General features: G+C 38.3%; 1 protein-coding gene across 7 annotated transcripts in view; it reads left to right on the forward strand.

Annotated features, from left to right (window-relative positions):
- KLHL32 (kelch like family member 32) overlaps window positions 1-23,264 on the forward strand; it is a 277,053-nt gene extending 253,789 nt beyond the window's left edge. For all 7 annotated transcript variants that reach the window (XM_077162441.1, XM_077162442.1, XM_077162446.1 and 4 more), the window contains one exon: window positions 19,337-23,264. In XM_077162441.1, the coding sequence (XP_077018556.1) occupies window positions 19,337-19,498 (162 nt within the window). In that variant the 3' untranslated portion in view covers window positions 19,499-23,264. The remainder of the gene's footprint in view (window positions 1-19,336) is intronic.
- Window positions 23,265-23,516: the final 252 nt, after the last annotated feature.

A 23,516-nucleotide genomic window follows, 5' to 3' on the forward strand; every position in this document is an offset into this window, starting at 1 on the left:
ATTATATGATTCTTCGATTCTAAGGACATAGCCAATTAAGACTGGTGAAAGTCATAAATAGTACAGAGATTGGTCTGTTCACAACCCGAATAACTAGTCTTTTTCCCCTCCCTGCTCCCACCTCGAAAATACTGGCCAATAACCTGTCTTCTTAGACTAGTCCTTCTGGACCCTCATCCAAACCCACTTAAGCATCATTTGTAGAATTCAGACACATAGGAAAAAATACACCAAATATTGAGAAAACATACTATTTCCTGCTATTACTTTACCTAGTACAGACTACTTGATCCATCAGAAGGGCAACCCAACCAAGAGAAGTGCTGAGAAACTCCAAAAATAATACTTTGTTTACAGATTGAGATTTGGGCTTGTTACTAAGATTCATGGAAAATATTGGAAATAGATTCCTGACAGAAGTGAAGGTGCTGTTGTTTATAAGTGTGTAAGCAAATTACTGGCACGGTGTTTTGACTCTAATCTGGTGCGCGACGGATGATGAGTAGCACATAAGGGAGCAGCTGTGTAAGTGTGCAAGTGATTAGTCTGTGCTTCAAGATAACCTCTACTGCTCTTCATTTACTATTATTTCCTTTTGGCTGGAGGATATGCTACCAAGCTGGCACCTCCATCTCCCAAACGCCTTCTTTCTGCCAGTTAACAGGGGAATGTTTTGGAGAAAAACTGCCAACACTTCCTCTTTCCTGCTTACAGATTAAATACATCACATCTGTTTAACATATGCAGTCTCTGTGGGCCCAGGAAGCCAGACAAAGTTCTGTAGCTGTATCTCAACTGGTACCGTCTTCTAAAAAATATATTCAGTGAGGGAAAAATACCATGAATTGGCATGAACGCTTGCTCCTTGGGTTGTATTCCTGAGCTCAAATACTTGATCTACCATTTAGTAGGCGTGTGACCTTGAACATGTCACTTAATTTCTCCTTATTCCAATTTTCTCCTATATAAGTGGAAAGCAAGAGTTAACTTTATATACTTGTGGCAAATGCTAAATGATATCTAGTTTCTTCTAAAAATACTAATCAAAATCCCATTGGGATTTTCCTTTTTCCCATGGGATGTGAGTGAAACTTACCAAATTGATTTTAAAGTTTCTCTGAGCTAGTAAATGTACAATAAGAACAAAGAAATTACTGTAAATTGAATGGGAGATTTGCCTTACCCAGTCAAAACAACTGTAAATGTGGTACTTAAAGAAGAGACACAAACTGATGAAACAGAGCAGAAAAAAAGTTTGTATTTAGCATAGGGAAAAGGGTATATTTCTCAATAGATGGGTTGGGACACCTATATGTCTTTTGAGAAAAAAGTAACTAAAACTTTGATCTTCTATTACTGTAGGCCTTAGTGATTTCTATCTTTTGGCAATTGTGAATAATATTGTTGGGCACTTGGTTTGTTTCTATCTTTTGGAGATTGCGAATAATGCTGCTGTGAACATCAGTGTGCAAATGTCTGTGTAGTTGCTTTCAGCTCTTCTGGGTATATACCAAGTAGTGCTATTGCTGGGTCATAGGGCAACTCGATATTTAGTTTCCTAAGGAACTGAATTTACCATATAGCCAATGAAAATGAGCATATCTTCATATGCTTTTGATCTATCTGTATTTGCTTTTCAGAAAAATGCCTATTCATATCTGTAGTCCATTTTATAATTGGGTTGTTTGTTCTTTTGTTGTTGAGTTGGATGATTTCTTTGTATATATAGGAAATCAAACCTTTGTCCGATATGTGATTTCCAAATATTTTCTCCCATTGAGTTGGCTGCTCTTCACCTTTTTGATAGTCTTTTGAGGTGCTGAAGCATTTGATTTTGAGGAGTTCCCACTTATCTATTTTTTCTTTTGTTGCTTGGACTTTGGGTGTAAAGTTTAGGAAGCTACCTCATATTACTAGGTCTTGAAGATATTTCCTTACAGTGCTGGTTTGAAAGGATGTATGTCCCCTAGAAAAGCCATGTTTTAATCTAAATCCCATTTCATAAAGGCAGAATAATCCCTATTCAATACTGCATGTTTGAAACTGTAATCGGATCTTCTCCCTGGAGATGTGATTTAATCAAGAGTGGTTGTTAAGCTGGATTAGATGACATGTCTCCACCCATTTGGGTGGGTCTTGAGAAGTTTCTGGAGTCCTATAAAAGAGGAAACATTTTGGGGAATGAAGGAGATTCACAGAGAGCAGAGAATGCTGCAGCACCACGAAGCAGAGAGTCCACCAGCCAGCACTTTGGAGATGAAGAAGGAAAACTCCTCCCAGGGAGCTTCATGAAACAGGAAGCCAGGAGAAGAAGCTAGCAGATGATGCCGTGTTTGCCATGTGCCCTTCCAGATGAGAGAGGAACCCTGACCATGTTCACCATGTGCCTTTCCAGATGAGAGAGAAACTCTGACTGTATTCGCCATGTGCCTTTCCACTTGAGAGAGAAACCCTGAACTTCATCAGCCATCTTGAACCAAGGTATCTTTCCCTGGATGCCTTAGATTGGGCATTTCTATAGACTTGTTTTAATTGGGACATTTTCTCGGCCTTAGAACTGTAAACTAGCAACTTACTAAATTTCCCTTTTTAAAAGCCATTCTCTATCTGGTATATTGCATTCTGGCAGCTAGCAAACTAGAACACCTAGATTTTCTTCTAGAAGCTTTAGGGTGCTAGTTCTTCTATTTAGGTGTTTGATCCACTTTGAGTTAATTTTTGTGTAGTGTGTAAGATATGGGTTCTCTTTCATCCTCTTGGTTATTGATATCCAGTTCTTTGATGCCCAATTATTGAAAAGACTATTTGTCCCAGTTCAGAGGATTTGCGGCCTTGTCAAAAATCAGTTGAACATAGATTTGGTGGTCTATTTCTTCATTCTCGATTCAGTTCCATCAGTTAATGCTTCTTTCTTTGTGCCAGTACCACCCTGTTTTGACCAACCACTGTGGCTTTATAATGGGTTCTAAAGTCAGGGAATATTAATCCTCCCACTTTGTTCTTCTTTTAATAGGATGCTTTTAGGTATTCGGGGTCTCTTTCCCTTCCAGATGAGTTTGAGAGTTAGCTTTTTCAAATCTTCAAAGTAGATTGTTGGAATTTTAATTCAACTTTGTTGAATCTGTAGATCAATTTGGGGAGAATTGACATCTTAACTATATTTAGCCTTCCTATTCATGAGCAGGGAATGTCTTTCCACCTATTTAGATCTCCTTTGATATCTTTTAGCAATGTTACGTAGTTTTCTGTGTACAAGTCCTTTACTCCCCTAGTTAAGTTCATTCCTAAGTATTTGATATTTTTAGTTGCTATCTTGAATGGAATTTTTTCCTTAACTGACTCCTCAGCTAGCTCACTGCTTGTGTATAGCAATTATTGATTTCTGCACATTAATTTTATATCCCGCCACCTTGCTGAATTTGTTTATTAGCTCAAGTAACTTTGGTGTAGATTTCTCAGGATCTTCCAAGTATAGTTTCATATCATCTGCAAACAGTGAGAGTTTTCCTTCTTCCTTTCCAATTTGGATGCCTTTTATTTCTTTGTCCTGCCTGATTGCTCTCGCTAGAACTTCTAACACAATGTTGAATAATAGTGGTGGCAGTGGGCAGCCTGGTCTTGTACCTGATCTTAGAGGGAAAGCTTTCAGCCTCTCTTCTTTGAGTGTGATGCTGGCTATTGGTTTTTCATATATTCCCTTTATCATATTGAGGTAGTTACCTTTGATTCCTATCTTTTGGGGTGTTCTTATCAGAAAAGGATACTGAATTTTGTCAAATGCTTTTTCAGCATCAATTGATATGATCATGTGATTTTTTCCTTTTGATTTGTTAATGTGCTGTATTACATTAATTGATTTTCTTGTGTTGCATTCCTGGTATAAACCCCTCTTAGTCATGGTGTATAATTATTTTAATGTGCTGTTGGATTCGATTTGTTAATATTTTATGTGATTTTTTGCATCTATGTTTATTAGGGAGATTGGCCTGTAGTTTTCCTTTCTGATAGCATCTTTACTCAGTTTTAGTATTAAAATGATATTAGCCTCACAAAATGTGTTAGGTAGAGTTCCTTTTTCCTCAATTTTCTGGAAAAGTTTGAGCAAGATTGGTGTTAGTTCTTTCTGGAATGATTGATAAAAATCCTGTGAAGCCATCTGGCCCTGGGCTTTTCTTTGTAGGAAGATTTTTGATGACTAATTGAATCTCTTTACTTGTCATGGGTTTGTTGAGATCTTCTATTTCTTCCTGAGTCAGTGTAGCTTGTTTGTGTATCTCCAGGGATTTGTCCATTTCATCTAAATTGTCTAGTTTGTTGGTATATAGTTGTTCATAATATCCTCTTATGATTTTTTAATTTCTTCCAGGTCTGTGGTAATGCATCCCTTCTCATTTCTGATTTTACTTGCATCCTCTCTCTTTTTAACTTTGCCAGTCTTGTTAGTGGCCCATCAATTTTATTGATTTTCTCAAAGAACCAACTTTTGGTTTTATTGATTCTATTGTTCTTTTGTTCTCCCATTCATTTATCTCTGCTTTAACCTTTGTTATTTCTCTTCTGCTATTTGCTTTGGGGTTAGTTTGTTGTACTTTCTCAAATTCCTCCAGGTTTGCTGTTAAGTCCTCGATTTTTGATCTTTCTTGCTTTTTAATATAAGCATTTAGGTGTAGATTTCTCAGGATCTTCCAAGTATAGTTTCATATCATATCATAAATTTCCCTCTCAGCACAGCCTTTGCGTCATCCCATAAGTTCTGATAAGTTGTATTCTCATTTTCACTCATCTCCAGATAGTTACTGATTTCTCTAGCAATTTCTTCTTTGACCCACTGGTGTTTAAGAGCATGTTATTTAAGCTCCATATATTTGTGAATGTTCTCACACTTTCATGGTTATTGAGATCCAGCTTCATCCTATTGTGATCAGAGAAAGTGCTTTGAATAATTTCAGTGTTTTTAAATTTATAAAGACCTGTTTTGTGCCCCAGCATATGATCTATCCTGGAGAATGTTCCATGAGCACTAGAGAAGAATGTATATCCTTGTGTTTTAGGGTGTAATAACCTATATATGTCTGTTAGGTCTAATTCATTTATCAAGTTATTTAACTTCTCTGTTTCTTCGTTGATCTTCTGTTTTGTTGCTCTATCTATAGAAGAGAGTGGTGTATTGAAGTCTCCTACTATTATTGTTGAAACATATATCGCTCCCTTCGGTTTTGCCAATGTCTGTCTCATGTACTTCGGAGCTCCTTGATTGGAAGCATAAACATTTATGATTGTTATATCTTCTTGGTGAATTGACCCTTTAATTAGTATATCATGTCCTACTTTGTCTCTTAGGATGTTTTTACATTTAAAGTCTATTTTATCCAATATCAGTGTAGCTATTCTTGCTTTCTTTTCGTTACAACTTGCGTGGAAAATCTTTTTCCATCTTTCACTTTCAATCTATTTGTATTCTTGCATCTAAGATGTGTCTCTTGTAAGCAACATATAGCTGGATTATGTTTCTTAATCCATTCTGCCAATCTGTATCTTTTAATTGGTAAGTTTAGTCCATTAACGTTCAGAGTTATTACTGAAAATGCATTTCTTGATTCTACCATCCTATTTTTTAAAATTTTATTTGTCAAATCTATATATTCTTTTTCTCTTTCTCTTTGTATTCTTTAAATTACCCTTAGTGGTACTCTGCAATTCTGTGCCCTCCTCTAGACCTTCCTCTCCTTTTTTTTTTTTTTTTTTTTTTTTTTTCAGCCGGCAGAACTCCTTTTAGTATTTCTTATAGGGCTGGTCTCTTATTGACAAATTCTTTTATCTTTGAAAAACTTTATCTGTGAAAACTTTAATCCCTCCTTCAAATTTAAAGGACAGTTTGTCTGGGTACAGGATCCTTGGCTGGAAGTCTTTTTCTTGCAGGATCTTGAATATATTATACCACTGCCTTCTCGCCTCCAGGGTGCTAGTTGAGTAGTCTGAACTCAGTCTTACTTGGTTTCCCTTGTATGTAGTAGATTGTTTGTCTCTTGCTGCTTTCAAAATTTTCTGCTTCTCTTCAACATTTGACAGACTGATTAGTATGTGCCTTGGGAAAGGCCTACTTGGATTTATTCTGTTTGGAGTCTTTGGGCTTCTTTGGTTTGTACATTTATGTCCTTTATGAGGGTTAGGAAGTTTTTCCCCATTATATCCTTAACTACTCTTCGTAGCCCTTTACTCCTCTCTTCTCCTTCTGGGACTCCAATGATTCTTATATTTGCATGCTTTGTTTTTTCTATCAATTCCCTGGGTTCCCACTCATTTTTTTCCATCTTTTTTTTTTTTTTTGCCATTTGCTGTTTTGAGTCTTTGAAGTCAGTTATCCTATCCTCTATATCACATATTCTTTTTCTGTGTCTTCAAATTCGGTGTTGTGTGCCTCTAGTATGTTTTTAATTTGGTCAACAGAGTCTTTAATCTCTGTGATACATGTTATTTTTCTATTCATTCTTTCAAATTCTTCTTTATACTCTTCCACTGTCTTCTTGATCTCCTTTATGTCATTTGCTATCCCACTTATTTTATAAAGTAGAGTTGTATGAACATCTTTGATTAGTTGTTCCAGCATGTGTGTCTCCTCTGGTGTTTTAATTTTGTCATTAGGCAGGGCTCTATCTGTCTTCACTGTGATATGCTTAGTGATCTTCTGCTGTCTTCATGTCATGTATATATCTTGATTGATTTACTTTGGAAGTTGATTTCTTTCAGCAGTCTAAGGCCTTGTGTTTGTGGGATCGTTGTACAGCAGGGTGCAGGGCACCACGTGGGCACTTAGTACAGTGATTTGTTTCAGGGCAGGTATAGGTGCAGGTTGGGGATGTTACACTGATGCTTGTGAACGTGGGCACCCTGCAGCCAGGGAGGATGTAGTCTTGCGGTACACTGGTCTGGGGGGCATAACCCTGGTGTGCACTGGTCTAAGGAACAGGGCCCTTTCTGCACATGTGTAGAGCTGTGGCAGCAGGTCGGCATTATGCCTGCATGGATTGGGGGCAGATGTGACCCGGCTGCGCAGGTAAGCACTTTCTCAGAGTTGGGAAGGCCATGCGCATGTGCTGTTTTAGGACTGCTGTAAAGTGCAGTTCCCAGAGCTGAATGATGTGATTGGGGCCCTGTGTGCATGCATGGGCCTGGAAGTGCCATAAATGGATGTGCAGAGCTCAGGCTGGGCAGAGTGAGGCTGTGTGACAGTATGGGCATGGGGGTAGGGTGGGCAGGGATAGCCTAGGTATGGAGGTTAGTGCCTGCAGCCTTTATGTGCTGGCTTTTAGGCTGCAGGGAACAGGGAGGGGGAGGTAGTGCTTGAGAGGGATGCAGGAGAGGTAGGTTGGGCTGCACTTGGGGTGGGGGTGTGGGGCAGGTATGGGGGCTGGTGGGGTGGGGGCACCTGGAGCACTGAGAATGGGAGCGGATGACAGAGTCTGGGTGCATGGGATGTGGGGTGAGTTGCTGGTCACAGGGCGGTGCTGGTGAGGGTAGCATGCCCAAGGAACATGGCCTGGCTTACTTTTTAGTCCTGGGCTTCTGTTGGTGCTCTCCTGTGGGCTCCGTGCCTTTGTGCCAGGCTCCAGCTTTCTGCCTCAGTTCCTTGGCCTCTGCAAGGGCTGCCGCATATAGTGCAGAAGGCTCTCCCAGGTCAGCTACGCTCCTGAATTGCTACCTCAGTCGCCCTCCTGTCCCTTCTCTAACTTTTCCGTGGAGCAGGGCTAAGCTTGAGGTATTCTTCCCAGAAGTCTGATTATCTTTTTTTAAATTTTTATTTCAGTAACATATATACAATCTAATATTTCCCCTTTTAACCACATTCAAATTTATAATTCAGTACTGTCAATTACATTCACAATGTTATGCTACCAATACCACCATCCATTACAGAAACACTACAATCAACACAAATAGAAATCCTGTACAATTTAAGCCTTAATTCTCCATTCCCTACTCCTGCCCCAGCCACAGTAACATATATTCTAAATTCTGACTCTATAGAGTTTGCTTATTCTAATTAGCCCCTGTTGCTGAAATAACAAAATTATTTGTCCTTTTGTGTATGGCTTATTTCACTCAACATGATGTCTTCAAGGTTCATTCTTTTTAATGTCTAAATAATATTCTATTTTATGTAATATTATATTTTGTTTATCCATTCATCAGTTGATGGGACACTTGAGTTAATTCCTTCTCTGGGCAATTGTGAATGATGTACTATCAACATTAGTATGCAAATATCTGTTTGAATATCTGCTTTCAATTCTGTTGTTTATATACCTACAGTGGGACTTCCAGGCCTATGATAATTCCGTACTTCACTTTTTGAAAAGCTGCTAAACTGTCCTCCGCAGTGGCTGCCCAGTTTACGTTCCCATCAGCAGTGAATGAGTGTTGTTCTTACTCTCCACATCCTCTTCAACAATTATGTTCTGTTTTTTAAATAGTAGCCATTCTAGTGGGTGTAAAGCAATTATCTCATTGAGGTATTGATTTGCATTTCCCTAATGGCCAATTATATTAAGCATCTTTTTATGTGTGTTTTGGCTATTTGTATATCTTCTTTGGGGAAATGTCTATTTAAGTCTTTGCCCATGTTTGAAAGGGTTGTTTGTCTTTTGATTTTTGACTTGACGGATTTCCTTATATATTCTGGATATTAAACCCTTATCAGATATGTGGTTTCCAAATATTTTCTCCCATTGAGTAGGCTATCATTTTACTTTTATGATAAACTCTTTTGATGTGCAAAAGTTTAATTCTGATGAGCCTTTATTTTTGTTGTTGTTGCTTGTGCTTTGGGTGTTAAGTCTAAGAAACCATTACCTAACACAAAGTCCTGAAGATGCTTCCAAATTTTCTTTTAACATTTTTATAGTTCTCGTTCTTATATTTAGGTGTTTGATCTGTTTGAGTTGATTTTTTTATATGGCACGAAGTAGAGGTCCACCTTTATTCTTTTGCATGTAGATATCCAGCATTTGTGGAAGATTCTGGTTTTCCATGGAGTGAACTAGGTACACTTGTCAATATCATTTGGCCAGAAACATGCGGGTTGATGTCTGAGCTCTTAATTTGATACTGTTGACTTGACTTTTATGTCTACCCTTGTGCCATTACCAGGCTTTTTTGATGCCTGTGGTTTTGTAAAAAAAATTTAAGATCAGGAAGTGTGAATCCTCCAACTTCATTCCTCTTTTTCAAGGTGGCTTTTGCTATTTGGGACTCCATACACTTCCATATAGATCTGGTGATTAGCTTTTCCATTTCTGCAGCAAAGGCTGTTGGAATTTCCACTGGGATTGCACTGAATCTGTAAATTGCTTTGGGTAGAACTTAACATTTGGTCTCCAAACCATGAACATGGACTGTCCTTCCATTTATTTAGGTCATCTTTGATTTCCTTTAGTGATATCTTACATAAATTTTCCATGTACAAGTCCTTCACATCCTTGGTTAGATTTTTTCCTAGATATGTTTCTTTTAGTTGATTTTGTAAATAAAACTTTCCTCAACTTCTTCAGATTGTTTATTATTAGTGTACAGAAACACTACTAATTTTTGCATATTGATCTTGTACCCTGCTACTTTGCTGAATTTATTTATAGGTTTCAGTAGCTTTGTTGTGGATTTTTCAGGATTTTCTGCATAGTAGATCATGTCATCTGTAAATAGGAAAAGTTTTATTTCTTCTATTACAATTTGGAAGACTTTTATTTGTTTCTCTTGCCTAATTGTTCTAAGTTCCACATAGTACAGTGTTGAATAATAGTGGTGACAATGGGCATCCTTATCTTGTTCCTGATCTTAGAGGGAAACCTTTCGCTCTTTCACCACTGTTAGTTTAGCTGAGTTTTTTGTTTGTTGTTGTTTTTTCTCCTTTATGCCCTCTATCATGTTGAGGAGGTTTCCTTCTATTCCTAGTTTCCTAAGTGTTTTTTTATCAAGAAGGGGTGTTGGATTTTGTCAAAGGCCTTTTCTGCATCAATTGAGGTGAGCATATGGGTTTTTGCCTTTGCTCTGTTAATGTGATGTATAATTGATTTTCTTGTCAAACCACCCTTGTATACCTGGGATAAATACCATTTGATCACAGCGTGATTCTTTTGATGTGCTACTGGATTTGATTTTCTAGTATTTTGTTGAGTTTTTGGTATCTATTATATCCACAAAGGATATTAGTCTATACTTCTCTTTTCTTTTGCTGTTCTTCTGGCTTTGATGCGAGAGTGATGCTGACCTTATAGAATGAGTTAGAGAGTGTTCCCTTCTCTTCAACTTTTTGGAAGACTTTGAACAAGGTTGGTATTAATTTTTTTTGGAATGTTCGGTAAAATTTACCTGTGAAGCCCTATGGTCCTGTACTTTTTATGTTGGGAAGTATTTGAAGTAATGGTGGAGTTAAATACCCCAAAACATAATACAATACTACTGGCATTTATAATTACTCATATGGTTACTTTTACCAGAGGGCTTTATTTCTTTATGCTAGTTGGATCCATTGTCTGAAGTACTTTCTTTAGCATGGCTTATAGGGTGGGTCTAGAGGTGACAGATACCCTTAGCTTTTGTTTATCTGAGACTGTTCAACAGTTGTTTTGATGGAGGAACTGATTCCAAAAGCTTCCTACTCTGTAGTCTTCCTGCAATCCTCCATACATTTTACGGTGTAAGACATTGAGCTAGATGTCTCTGGTTTTCACTTGCTTCAAGGTTAGTATTTTTTCATTATTTTACAGATGAGTAAATAGGCTGAGAGAGGTTAAGTGATTTGCCAGCCACAAAGCTATTAAATCAGACCAGGGATTCATCCCCAACCAGGTTAATGTCTAAGGGTATTTCTTTCTACCATACCTCTTAAGTTGTTTGTCAGAGATGAGGTTAGAAAGTTCATGAGTAAATTTATTGTCATTAATTAGATGATTATAATGTTTAGTAAAAACATAATATATTCATTTTTTACTTTTCAAAAGCAAAAAGCTGGTAACACATAACACTGTTTATTACCCAATAAGACCCTTCTAATTTTGGTAACATGACACTGTGACAATAGCAGCAATTTTTAACAATGAGTGGCAACCCAGCAGAATCATCCAGAAAGTTAAAAATTAAAAAGATAATGATTCAGAAATGTGGGGACTGGGCCAAATAAAAAGAATGTATTTTCTTTGTGTTTTTAAACAATTTTATTACTTATGAATATGCTGCATTGGGTATGCCTATGACATTTGGATGGAGCTGAAGCTAGATAGGCTAGACAGCCCAAGGAGTTCTCAGAGGAATCGAGACCTCAACCAAGGGCTGGTGCCATAAGAAGAATTCAAGGACTAGTCAGTTTAAACAGCCCCAAAGTTTAATTAGCTCAATGCCGGAGAACCCTGGGAATTCTTGGCTGTATACCAGAGAGCCCTGGGAATTCTTGGAGAAGTCTAGACCCTGACCAGGGGCTGATGTCGTGAAGGCTCTTGACTCAACCACAGGAAACTCAGCCATAGGAAAGAACTGGAGGACTAGTCAGTGTATACAGCCAACGAATCCGAAGATTAGTCAGTGTGTACAGCTCAAAATTTTAATGCTTGCGAAGGTACATGCTCAAAGATGAGCGCATGCATCCTCCAGAGGAGGAGAAACCATTTGAGGTCTGAATCCTTGTATTATAAGGACTTGGATGGGCCTTCCACCTCTGGCTAGACTAATAAGGGATTGATGAGATGCACTTTTCACTTTTTTTTTTTTAGGTGTCAACCTGAGGGCTAGGTGTGTGAGGACTAGGTAGGTGTGTGCATGCTAAAAGAAACTTTTTGTTACAGGTTTTAGGGTCACTTTCCCCACTCTCCTCCCCTATTTCACCTGCCTCATTTCCTTCTCAGTGAATTCTGTTTCTTAATCTTTTTTAATATATATTTTAAAATTTTTATTAATAAAACCAATGAACATACAATATGAACTTTTTTCATCACATAGTTGAATATTCATCATCATTTTCTTAGAACATTTCTTAGAACATTTGCATCAATTCAGAAAAAGAAATAAACAGAAAAAAAATTTATATATACCATACCCCTTATCCCTCCCTTTCATTGATCACTAGCATTTCAATCTACTAAATTTATTTTAACATTTGTTCCCTCTATTATTAATTTATTTTTAATCCATATGTTTTACTTCTCTGTCCATAAGGTAGATAAAAGAAGCATCAGACACAAGGTTTTCACAATCACACAGTCACACTGCGGAAGCTATATCATTATATAATCATCTTCAAGAAACATGGCTACTGGAACACAGCTCTTTTCCCTCCAGCCTCTTTGTTACACCTTAACTAAATAGGTGATATATATTTAATGCATAAGAATAATCTCCAGGATAACCTCTCAACTCTGTTGGGAATCTCTCAGCCATTGACACTTTTTGTCTCATTTCTCTCATTCCCCTTTCAGTCAAGAAGGATTTCTCAATTCCTTGGTGCTGAGTCCCAGCTCATTCTAGGATTTCTGTCCCACATTGCCAGGAAGGTCCACACCCCTGGGAGCCATGTCCTATGTACAGAGGGGGAGGGCAGTGAGTTTGCATGTCATGTTGGCTGAGAGAGAGAGGCCACATCTGAGCAATGAGAGGTTCTCTTGGGGGGGGGGGGGTGACTCTTAGGCCTATTTTTAAGTAAGCTTAGCCTATTCTTTGTGGGGTTGTTTCATATGAACAAACCCCAAGATTGGGGGCTCAGCCTATTGCTTTTTGGTTGTCCCCACTGCTTGTGAGAATATCAAGAGTTCTCCACTTGGGGAAGTTGAATTTTCCCCCTTTCTCACCATTCCCCCTAGAGGTCTGTCACTTAATCTTAAGGAGTACTGAAGGAGGGAGTTTAGTCTTCTGTAACTGCTTCCTGCTGACAGAGGGGGTGTTGTCCCTGCCTATAATGCAAGCAGAATTCTCTGGCTATCATATCTAATGATTCTCCTGGGAGGGTTTGGTGTTTTTTTCATTTTTCTTGTTCTGGTGTGACCCCTTGGTGTTACTGATGTCTTATAAGGGTTTCCAATCTGTACCATGATTCATGCTATTACTCTCAGGGTACAGCATTCTAAGATAGAGAGACAAACCTCCACAAAGTCGAGAAGAATTACGGTGGCTAGCCCCATTAAACAGAAAAAGACGTAATGAAGAATGGCACCATCTGGAGTGGCGGAAATATGAATAAATTAAATGGGAGATCTTGGGACCTGGTGGACACTCAAGTGACCTAGTTTCTAAGGGAGTTAATATCTAGTGTTATCTTTGAGCACTAATTAACATAAAAACAATAATCCTCTCCCAGTAATGCACATGTTCTTCCATGGGCTGCTGTAAGGGCATCTAGGCCTCTTTGATTTTGGAGGATACCCACTAATGAATTTATTTGGGATTTGGGAAGGGTTAAGGTGGAAGCTGTTTGTTTGATGCTAATGGATAGTTTAAGGGAGAGATTATGGTGGACCTACTCTGCACGGGCTATTTCTGCAGCTCCAGTAGTCCCGATGGTAGCTAGGAGTGGGATTAGGAACTGGATGCTCTTTTATTCTAGTTTGGAAAATGCTCATTTCCACTTTTTAGCTTGAGCACTGGGACCATATAGACTCAAATGCATCTTTCTCACCACAGTGGGGGTAAGCTAGGGTAGGTTTTATAGGTTTTATGCCCACAATGGGATACTCCCTGATTGGGGTCTACCACTGAACTACCCTGATTGGGGTCTAAACAGCAAATGTTAGGTTGCCTACTGGTCCAGATGATGCATCACTGGTTGCTGATGAAGCTACCTGGAGTTCGATTCAGTCATGAATGATCTAAGCTCCACTGCATGCTCAATGACAGGGCCTTAGGGAGTTATCATTATAATTGAAAATGATATTTCGATTTTTATCCCAGACTATTCCTGGTGTTCCTGTTAGGTAATCATAGAGTTTGACTTCAGCAGTGGATAAAGTCTGAAGATATCTCAGGGGATTTGCATCTGTCCCCTGGCTAACCCTGGCAGAATTCAGTAGCTCCTCCTGTGAGTGACATTTCTCCTTAGGACTGTGATTTTCCTGGAGAACTTAGAAACAATGAGTATGTGCCCCTTGTCATATATATGATGGTGACAAAGTAGGGATCCTCAGTGAATTAAAAGATGTAATTGTAGTTTAAATAGGTGGGCAGAGGCCCGGAGTTTCCTATTAGTGGGCCACACCTCAGACTACACACAATGAGGGACACACATCTAGCAGGATAAAGAGATTAACTGCATACTAGACCACATTAGGTTAAGGATGAGTCTGCATGTGAGCAAAAGGAAGGTAGAGGATGTAATAATGCTTAAGGCTTGTAAGAGACCTTTGCTTAGTAGAGGGGTTGGGCACCCAGGGACTACTAGGAACTCATGACTTATGAGAGTATCTCTTAGTTTACAATTTAAGTGTGGTGTGAATCAGTGGGTCTTTGGGTTACTGTCAACTCCCATCATGGTGCAAATTTCAAAGGACGAGTTTCCAGAATGATAGTGTACTGGTTTGAAAGGATGTATGGACCCTTGAAAAGCCATATTTTAATCAAAATCCCATTTTGTAGTGGCAGAATAATCCCTATTCAATACTGCATGCTTGAAACTGTAATTAGATCATCTCCCTGGAGATGTGATTTAATCAAGAGTGGTTATTAAGCTGGATTAGGCCAAGACATGTCTCCACCCATTTGGGTGGATCTTGATTAGTTTCTGGAGTCCTATAAAAGAGGAAACACTTTCAAGTGAGAAATTCTGAGAGAGCAGAGAATGACACAGCCATGAGAAGCAGAGAGTCTACCAGCCAGCGACCTTTGAAGATGAAGAAGGAAAACACCTCTTGGGGAGTTTCATGAAACAGGAAGCCAAGAGAAAGCTAGCAGATGATGCCATGCTCACCAGTGGCCTTTCCAGATGAGAGAGAAACCCTGTGTTCGCCATATGGCTCCTCACTTGAGAGAGAAATCTGAACTTCATCGGCCTTCTTGAACCAAGGTATCTTCCCATGGATGCCTTAGATTGGACATTTCTATGTTTAACATTTAAAACATTTCTATTGTTCTAACTGGGACATTTTGTCAACCTTAGAACTGTAAACTAGCAACTTATTAAATTCCCCTTTCTAAAAGCCATTCTGTTTCCGGTATATTGCATTCCAGCAGCTAGCAAACTAGAACAGATGACTAAGGACAGAGTAAGTGGCTGCCATATTAATTAACAAGTTACTAATCTTACGTGGTAACTTGAGGATCCTCCATGGTTATAGCTAGCTGTGCACTGGGAGCCGGTTGAAACTTCTGGCCCTTTTGGTCCTCATTCAAGGCCATCAAAGGTGTAGGATCTCCCCCTTCTCTCTTCAGAACTCAGGGCAGTCCCTTTTCCAGTATCCTTTCTTTTTGCATTGAGGACTAGGCCCTGGTGGCTCTTCCAGGCCAGGGCACTCTTTGCTCCAATGTCCCAACCTCCACATTTGAAACCAATGCCTTTCCATCCCATTTGGCTTTTTGGGTTACCCTAAGGGTACAGGGTGCTAATTATAGCCACTGCTGTTAAATGAGCCTCCCTCTTCTGTTGCTGATCCTGCTGGGCCTTCATCAGTTCTTCGGCTGTCTCTATTACTGAAAACACTAAAAGCAGTGTCTAGCATGTCATTAAAGGGAGTTTGTAGTCCCATAGCCATTTTCTGCAATTTTCTCTGAATATCTGGGCATGATTGGGCAATAAAGTGAGTCCCTAATAAAATTTTCCCTTTCTGGGAGTTAGGGTCCATGTTGATCTATTTCTTTAAGGCTTCTACTAAGTATTCCTGAAATAGAGCATCTTTTCTCTAGGTACCCCTCTAATTTTATCATAATTTGCTGGTTTAATGGTGCACTTTTTCATTCCTGCTACGAGACAGGCAATCATATGGGCTTGGTGTCTTAAATTTGCCTGTTGTCATTAATAGTTCCAGTTGGGTTTGTTATTAGGGGCTGTAGTAACTCCTACTGGATACTGGTTTGCTGGGCTACAGCTAACTTATCTGCATGGGCTTGGGCTTCTGTCTGCATAAGGAATTTTTTTTCCAGGGTACAGCAGGTGGATATGATGATGTGAATGTTCCCCCAGGTAATGTCAAAGGACAGTGAGAGAGACTGGAATTCTTCAGTGAATTTGGCTAGGTCTCCTGAAAAACACCCTAATTTTTGTTTACACTGGGCCAAGTTGGTCATAGAAAATGGCACATGTACCTAGATAGTCCCAGCCTCTCAATTTAACCTTCCAGAGAGGTTTGTTGGAAGGTGGTAGGAGATACCACTCTGGCTAACTCCAACAGGACTACACTGTTTCTGGGGAGAGCTGGAGGATTCGTAAGGTGGGGAATGGTGATCTACCAGGCCAGAGGGAGGGTGCTTAGCAGCCTCACTGATCAGTGAGGGGGCAGCCTTAGGGCTTGCATGAGGAGCTCCCATGTTAGCAAGAGAGCTTAAGAGGAGGTCATCTAGAATGTCTGCCTGAGCATCAGTGGTGTAGTCATATCACAGGCAACAAGGATCATGAAGGCTTGGATGTATGGAACCTTGGTCCACTTCCCTTGACTCATGCATAAGAGGTCTAGTTGCAGTATGGTGCTAAACCTTAGAATGCCATGTTTTTGTTTTGTTGGCCAAACTTCTCTATTCTACAGTTGATACTGGGGTCAAGCTATGTTGTAGAAGAAAACTAGCTTTTTCCTCTTTAGGCCATCTAGCTGGAAAGTGTCCATTTCAGGAGATATCCAAGGGGAGAGCCAATGGGAATAGGAGCATTACCCATGTTTTGCTGGTCAGCTGGTTGTGTCTCTGCCTAGGAGAGGGAGGAAAAGAATAGAAAAGGAAGGGGTATTAAGAAGTGGAAGTCTTGATGGAAGGCTCCCAACTGAACCTCTTGAGAAGCTCAATGCTGGGGCCGGGTTCTAGACCCAGTGCCCCATGCCAACTTGACCAGCCAGGCAATGCAATCATTGGGCAGTCCCAGAGATCCACCTTTGCCCAGGTGTTCCCGGGGCTTGTAAGTAGGAGCACAGGATAAAAAAAGTCCCTAACATGGGCAGAAATTATCCCTGGAGGGAATTTTTAAAGGTGTTTGGGTAGTTTTCTAGACAGTATAGAAGATCGTGGAAGGACTGTGCCTCATGAGAAGTGGAAGTCTGATGCCATATAAATGTTATTTATAAATTAGGTCAATGACCAGACTGGGAAGTAGGAGATGCCTAAAGAAACATCTAACTTTTGAAAAGGTTATTTAAACCTTGTAATGCAACATTCACAGCTTGGGGTAAAAACATTCAGTCCTATAATTGCCACAAGCAGAAGAGCCCCTCTCAGAGTTATGAAGGGGACAGAGGGCCCTGCTAGGTTACAGAATTCCCGTGTACTTTGACTTGAAATTTTTAAACCACGCCCACACCTCCCCCATCTTTCTGCACCAAACTTTTTCCCTTTAGCTGGTTCATTTCAGATTCAGTCATGATCTTAAGAGGCCCTAAGGGCAGGGATAGGTGAGACAGAAAGAATGGGACCTGATCTCTGAAAATTCCTACACCTTTCTTTTAATTGCTTTCAGCCCCTAGGTCTCTTTCACTTAAAGGTTGATTAATTAGGAAAGGTCCCTGTCCCTTTCCTGAGCAGCCCTAGGGAAATTCCAGGGGGCAGTTTCTTTCCAATGCCCAGGCTTATTTACAGCAATTATAAAATAAAGGCTCCAAGCAGCAGGATTCACAGTACCAATTTATCAGAGTATGAAAGTGGTAAAGAGAGACTCTGGCATAGCATACAGGTCAGCGAACTCTTGCATAACTCAGAGAGCTCCTCCAAGCCAAGTCCTAAAGAAACCCTTGAATTTGGACTGTTCGAGGAGCTGGTCCTCCACAACCCTCGGGGTTGAAATTATGTTCTGTGGCCAGAGGAGTAAGAAGCACAAAGATGGCGAACAATATTCTTACCTGTAGGAGGCAGTATTGGGTCCTCTCGTGGTCAACAGCTGAAGCCTGACAGCCCCAAGAGTTCTTGGAGAAATTGAGAACTGGTGTCATGAGGGTTCTTACTCAGTCTCAGGAAAGAATTCAAGGACTAGTTAGTGTGTACAGTCAAATAGTTTAATAAGCTTGATGCCAGAGAGCCCTGGGAGGATGCCAGAGACCCCCAGGAATTCTCTGCTGGATGTTGGAAAGCTGCAGGAATTCTCGGATAAGTCTAGGCCCCAATCAGGGCTAACACCATGAAGGTTTTAGTCTCAGCCACAGGAAACTCGGTGTGTGTAGCCAAAGAATCGAGACCAGCCAGCGTGTACAGTTCAAAACTTTGTTAGAGAAGGTACATGCTTGAAGATGAGCTCAGGCATTCTCCAAAGGTTAAGTTGTTTGAGGTCTGAATCCTTGTATTATAAGGACTTAGAGGGGCTCTTCTCCCTCTGGCTATGCTAATAAGGGATTGATTGATAAGATGCATTTTTTTTCTTTTCTTTCTTTTTTTTTTTAAGGTGCCGACCTGAGTGAGGGCTAGGTGTGTGAGGGCCAGGTAGGTGTGTGCCTGCCAAAAGGAACTTTTTGCTGTGGGTTTTAGGGTCACTTTCTCCTCCCTCCTCCCCTATCTAACCTGCCTTAGGGCTATCCAATAGATTTTTGGATAGGTAAGACTAGACTTTCTCTCTAAAGTGGAGTGGGGTGGGGGAGCTAAGAAGAAATGGTAGGACTTTGGAAGCAAATGACAGACTGCACTAACACCCTGTGCTACCATCCCAAAGAACAAACCATGTTGCTAGTAAAAAGACTCAGAGTCTACTCTTCAGTTATCTTACTTAAACGCCTCTGATTCCTAGCACACCTTTCTGGTCTTGGCTTTGGCCTACACCAGCTTCTTTTTTTTGAAGTGTGGGCTTGAGATTTGTAAACCAACATGGTAACACCACCTATTTACCAGTTTGGATGAGTTATTTTATCAGTCTAAAGCAGTTTTTATTAAATGAGGATAATACCACCTACCTTATCATTGTTCTGAAAACCAAATGATTATAGATTTATACATGTGTGTATATATATATGTGTATATATATATGTATACACAAAAAAAACATACAAAAATATATAGTCTAGCACCTAGCAGGAACTGAGTAAATATTTCTGGTATTATTCTAGTGAGAAAAATAATACCTAAGTATAGTCAAAGTGGCATCACTGAACTTAAGTTCAGACTTCTTTTTATGTTTCCACAAATAATTATGCTTTATTTTTGAGCAATCACCTTTTACATATGGGCTTTTTCTCTTCTTCTGTAGGTACTGGATGTAAGCAGAGAAGGCAAAGAAGAAGTGTTCTATGGGCCTACACTCCCTTTTGCTTCCAATGGAATAGCAGCTTGCTTCCTTCCAGCTCCATATTTCACATGCCCCAACCTTCAAACTCTTCAAGTGCCTCATCACAGAATTGGCACCATCTGAAAAGCCAATACTCTGTTAATATCCCTCCTGAACAGGAGGAAAAACAAAGGCTTGACTTTTGGATTCTGAGCATGGAAAGACTTAGTGCTCAACGCTTCCTTGTCTTGTTCTATATAGGTCATCTGTATAAACGTTAGCAAATTTTTGAACAGTTTTCTTAAGTACGTTGTTGAAAACTCCTGTCACCCTTCTCTGTGTATGTCAACAAATAATTCAGTGTGTATGACTTTCATTATGGTGTAGCTTAGTGCCAACTTAATATGTTATTGTTCCATGGGTCTTTAGAGCCTTCTTTGTATGCTTTTTCTAATCAGTGCTGTCTAAGACAATACGACACTGTTAGGAAGGCAATTTATTTCACATTAATAGCATCAACAATCTTTAAAAATCTTCCATACTTAAATTCTTTATTTCTTAAACTCGATTTGTACTTTTTCTTTTTAAAATTTAATTCCCATTCAGTAGAAACTCAGTAGTATGGCACAATAAATTTTTAAATGCCATATTTTATTCAGGTGAAAGAATAATGGAAGTACATTTCTGGACTTGGCTTTACTCCAGTCTTTTGTTGTTGTTCAAGTGTGGGCTTGAGATTTGTAACATCAGTCAGAATACCTAGATTTTTTGCCTTGGTTACCTTGTGACCTTGGGCAAGAAATTTAAGCACTGTAAAGTTAAGTTTTCTCAGTGTTTGAGGATAATTACTGATTCCCATCTTAATTCAAAAGAATGTTGTGAGGGTTAGGCAAATGCTCTAAAGTGCTTTGCCTAAGAATAACATGTGACTCAAATTATAAGGTATTACTGTTTTCAGAACCTTGTAATTGAAATTTGGGACATTTTGAAGTTTAAAACACACTAATTAAACAAACAAACAAACAGAACAATAATTAGGGAAAGGTGTTTACCAAAACCAATAATCCCTAAATTTGTACAAATCTTTACCTCAACTCTCAAACATATCATTTAAACTCATTTAGTGGAAAATGGCATTATAAAGTTAAAAAAAATTTGTTTGTTTGTACTAATTATGGTACCATAAAGTTCTCTGACATAAATCTGAATCTAGAATCGGCAGTTCTAATAAAAAAGTTTTTCCATTTTGTTAAAAGTTATGTCAAATGGGATTCTTCACCATCACCATACATATTTTACTATCACTTTTAATCGTGCATAAAAATTCTTTTTAGGCTAGGCTTTTGGATTTGCTTGTCTATAAAAGAAAATAAAAATCAGCTCAATGACTACATTTGAACATAAACTCAACAAGTTTAAGTTTTTCCTTTTTCCCAATCTTGTCAGGACCTGAGGTTTTATTAAAAGAAAGCCTTTCCTCTGACTCCCCTCTCCCTGACCCCTTGACATAGTTTAATCATTCAGCAACCTCCTGTCTTTTATAGGAAATTACCATTTTATTCAAATAACCATTTTCAGTATTCAAAAGTGAATGAAAAAACTTTCTTTTTATTGTAAATACAGAAGTCAGTAACTTTACACATAAGGATACCCCAAACATTAATTTTAAAAACACCTAACTTCTGAATGTTCCTATTAAAGGGCAGGAGGTAGATAAAATAGTAAAATAAAAAAAAGAACATGACTTTAGTTCTTTGAATATTTGGACATTTCTGAAAATGAAAACTAGTATTCAGAGTGATTCAAATCATTCTTTTCAAACGGTATAAACCATCTAAACTAATTTTTTTAAATGCCTTAACAATTCAGAAAAATGATCTCCAGCACTTGAGAAATTTTTAAAGAACCTAAGCAAGAAATATTGCAGGTTTACTAAATTTTCTACTTAGCAAATGGATTTTCCCAGCAGTTTTAACTTACAAAACTATTCAAATGTATTTAACAGGAAGGTGGCCTGAGAGCACTCTCTATTTCCATGTGGATTTCTTTCTATTCATATAAAACAAATCAGAATGTATTGTTAAACCTGTCCTTGGTGATCTTTACATTGTATTGTTAAACTAAGTATTAGAGAATTAAGCTCAGAATTTTAAGTTTATAAAGTTTTCTGAAACATCCTTTACAGCTGTCCCAAAAGCAGTATTAAAAAGCACATCCCCTTCCTAAAAACAAAACTCAGATTATTTATAATTAGAGCCTTTTCCTCAAATTATCAACAATTAGAAAAGAATTCTGAAAAACTGTTTAGTCATAGAGCCCCCACTGAAACTGTTCAATTGTAAATTTCCCATTTCAGTGAACTATCCCTACAGTAATCCATTTTCTACTTTGATCCTTCAAAATTAAAGGCCATATTGTATTTGTACTTAAATTGATTTGACTTTTCATATGAAGACCATGAGACTTCCAAACATTTAAACATCACTTCAAGATTTCACTTTAAAAAGAAAACAAAAGCAGTACTGCATAGATACTAAAATACTCTTACTGTGAAGGGAAAAGCCAGCAAAGATATGAATCGCTCAATCTGTAAGATGCAATAAAATTATTTGAACTCTTCACAACAAAATGCCAACTGAATTATGATGAAAGTACATCTAATACCTTTTCAGTCTCCAAAGTTTAACCACATGAATATAGTAAGGACCCCTTCAGCCACTGCAATAGCTGAAAACTAGTTTACTAATGTTTTGCACAGAGTATAAAAGCAACAAGAATAAAATAGAAATTATTGCTATAGGTAACAGATTTCATTTTATTTTGGCTTCCAAATAGTCAATCTGTCACAGAAAGTAACATGAATAATCACATAGTAAATCATTTGCACAGTATAAATATATATACACTTGTTATTTCATATATATTTGTGTGTGTATATATATACACACACACATATATACAAATAACTTATGTACATGAATAAAAAATAAAGTCCAGACATTTTCTAAAAGCACAATTTACAAACACAATTAATTGGATAACTATCAACACACCAAAAACTTTAATAGGAAATCGGTCAATTCCCAATATTTGATAGTGACTGATTACCTAACCATATAGGTTATCAAAATAAAAAATCTTAAACTTGAAAGAATACACTATTTTGCTAGCCTCTCTGTGTTTTAAACCAAACAAAACATGTTAGTTATATTTCATACTATACTCTTGACAAACAAGGCAATACTTCAAACCTGAACAGGGGTAGGCAGGAGATAGTTTTTGGAAAATGTATGGTTTATGTAAATAGTCCTCCAAACAGTGGTTTATGTCAAATAATACAGCTTTTGGAGTGGTTTCTACAATATCTACCTTCTATCTTTGAAACATGAGTGCTATGTTAAGGATTTAGGGAAGGCAGGTTTCCGAAAAGGTTTTCTCAACTACAGAAGCTTGTCAAATTTTTATAACATAATGTCTCAACAAAGGAAAGGAAAAATAAAATCTGTCAAAGATTCTGGAACGTACAATGAAATGGGTCCACATAATAATCTTTAAGAACAAAGTAGCTTTAAAATTTTGTGATGAAGCATGGTAGGAAATGATGAGTAATGAAAATCCACACACAATCTAAGAACCCACAAATTATTATTTTCTTACACAGATGCCCAGGAAGAAAAGAAAAGTAAGACATCCCTAAGGAGAAAAAAGATGCATTAGGGTTAAAGATATTATAAAAGTTTTAAACTATGAAATTCTTCTAATGCAAACGAACTCAATACTGAGTAATTTTTTGCAGAGACAATTCTCCATGATTTTTTCTCCCTCGTGGAAACCTAATTAAATGTTAATTAAACTGAAACTGAAATCATAACCAGATCTGAATGTCTAATAAAGCCTTTTCATCACTGGTTGTCCTTCAATCATCTCTTTTGCACTCTGTTATTTTACAGAAATTATTTGGCTGGAATACACATGCATCCAAAAATGTATTTTAACTTTATTCCAATTTAAGTATGATAGGTCAGGTTTCCAGAGGAAGGATGGTGTTCCAGGATCAATGTAGAATAAACACAGCATTCAGAAAAATCAGGAAAGGTGTTTTCATTTGCTGCTAGAGTGTAATATACCAGAAATGGAACAGCTTTTAAAAAGGCAATTTATT

Source organism: Tamandua tetradactyla, chromosome 5 (genome assembly GCF_023851605.1).
Source record: "Tamandua tetradactyla isolate mTamTet1 chromosome 5, mTamTet1.pri, whole genome shotgun sequence".
Taxonomy (NCBI): domain Eukaryota; kingdom Metazoa; phylum Chordata; class Mammalia; order Pilosa; family Myrmecophagidae; genus Tamandua; species Tamandua tetradactyla.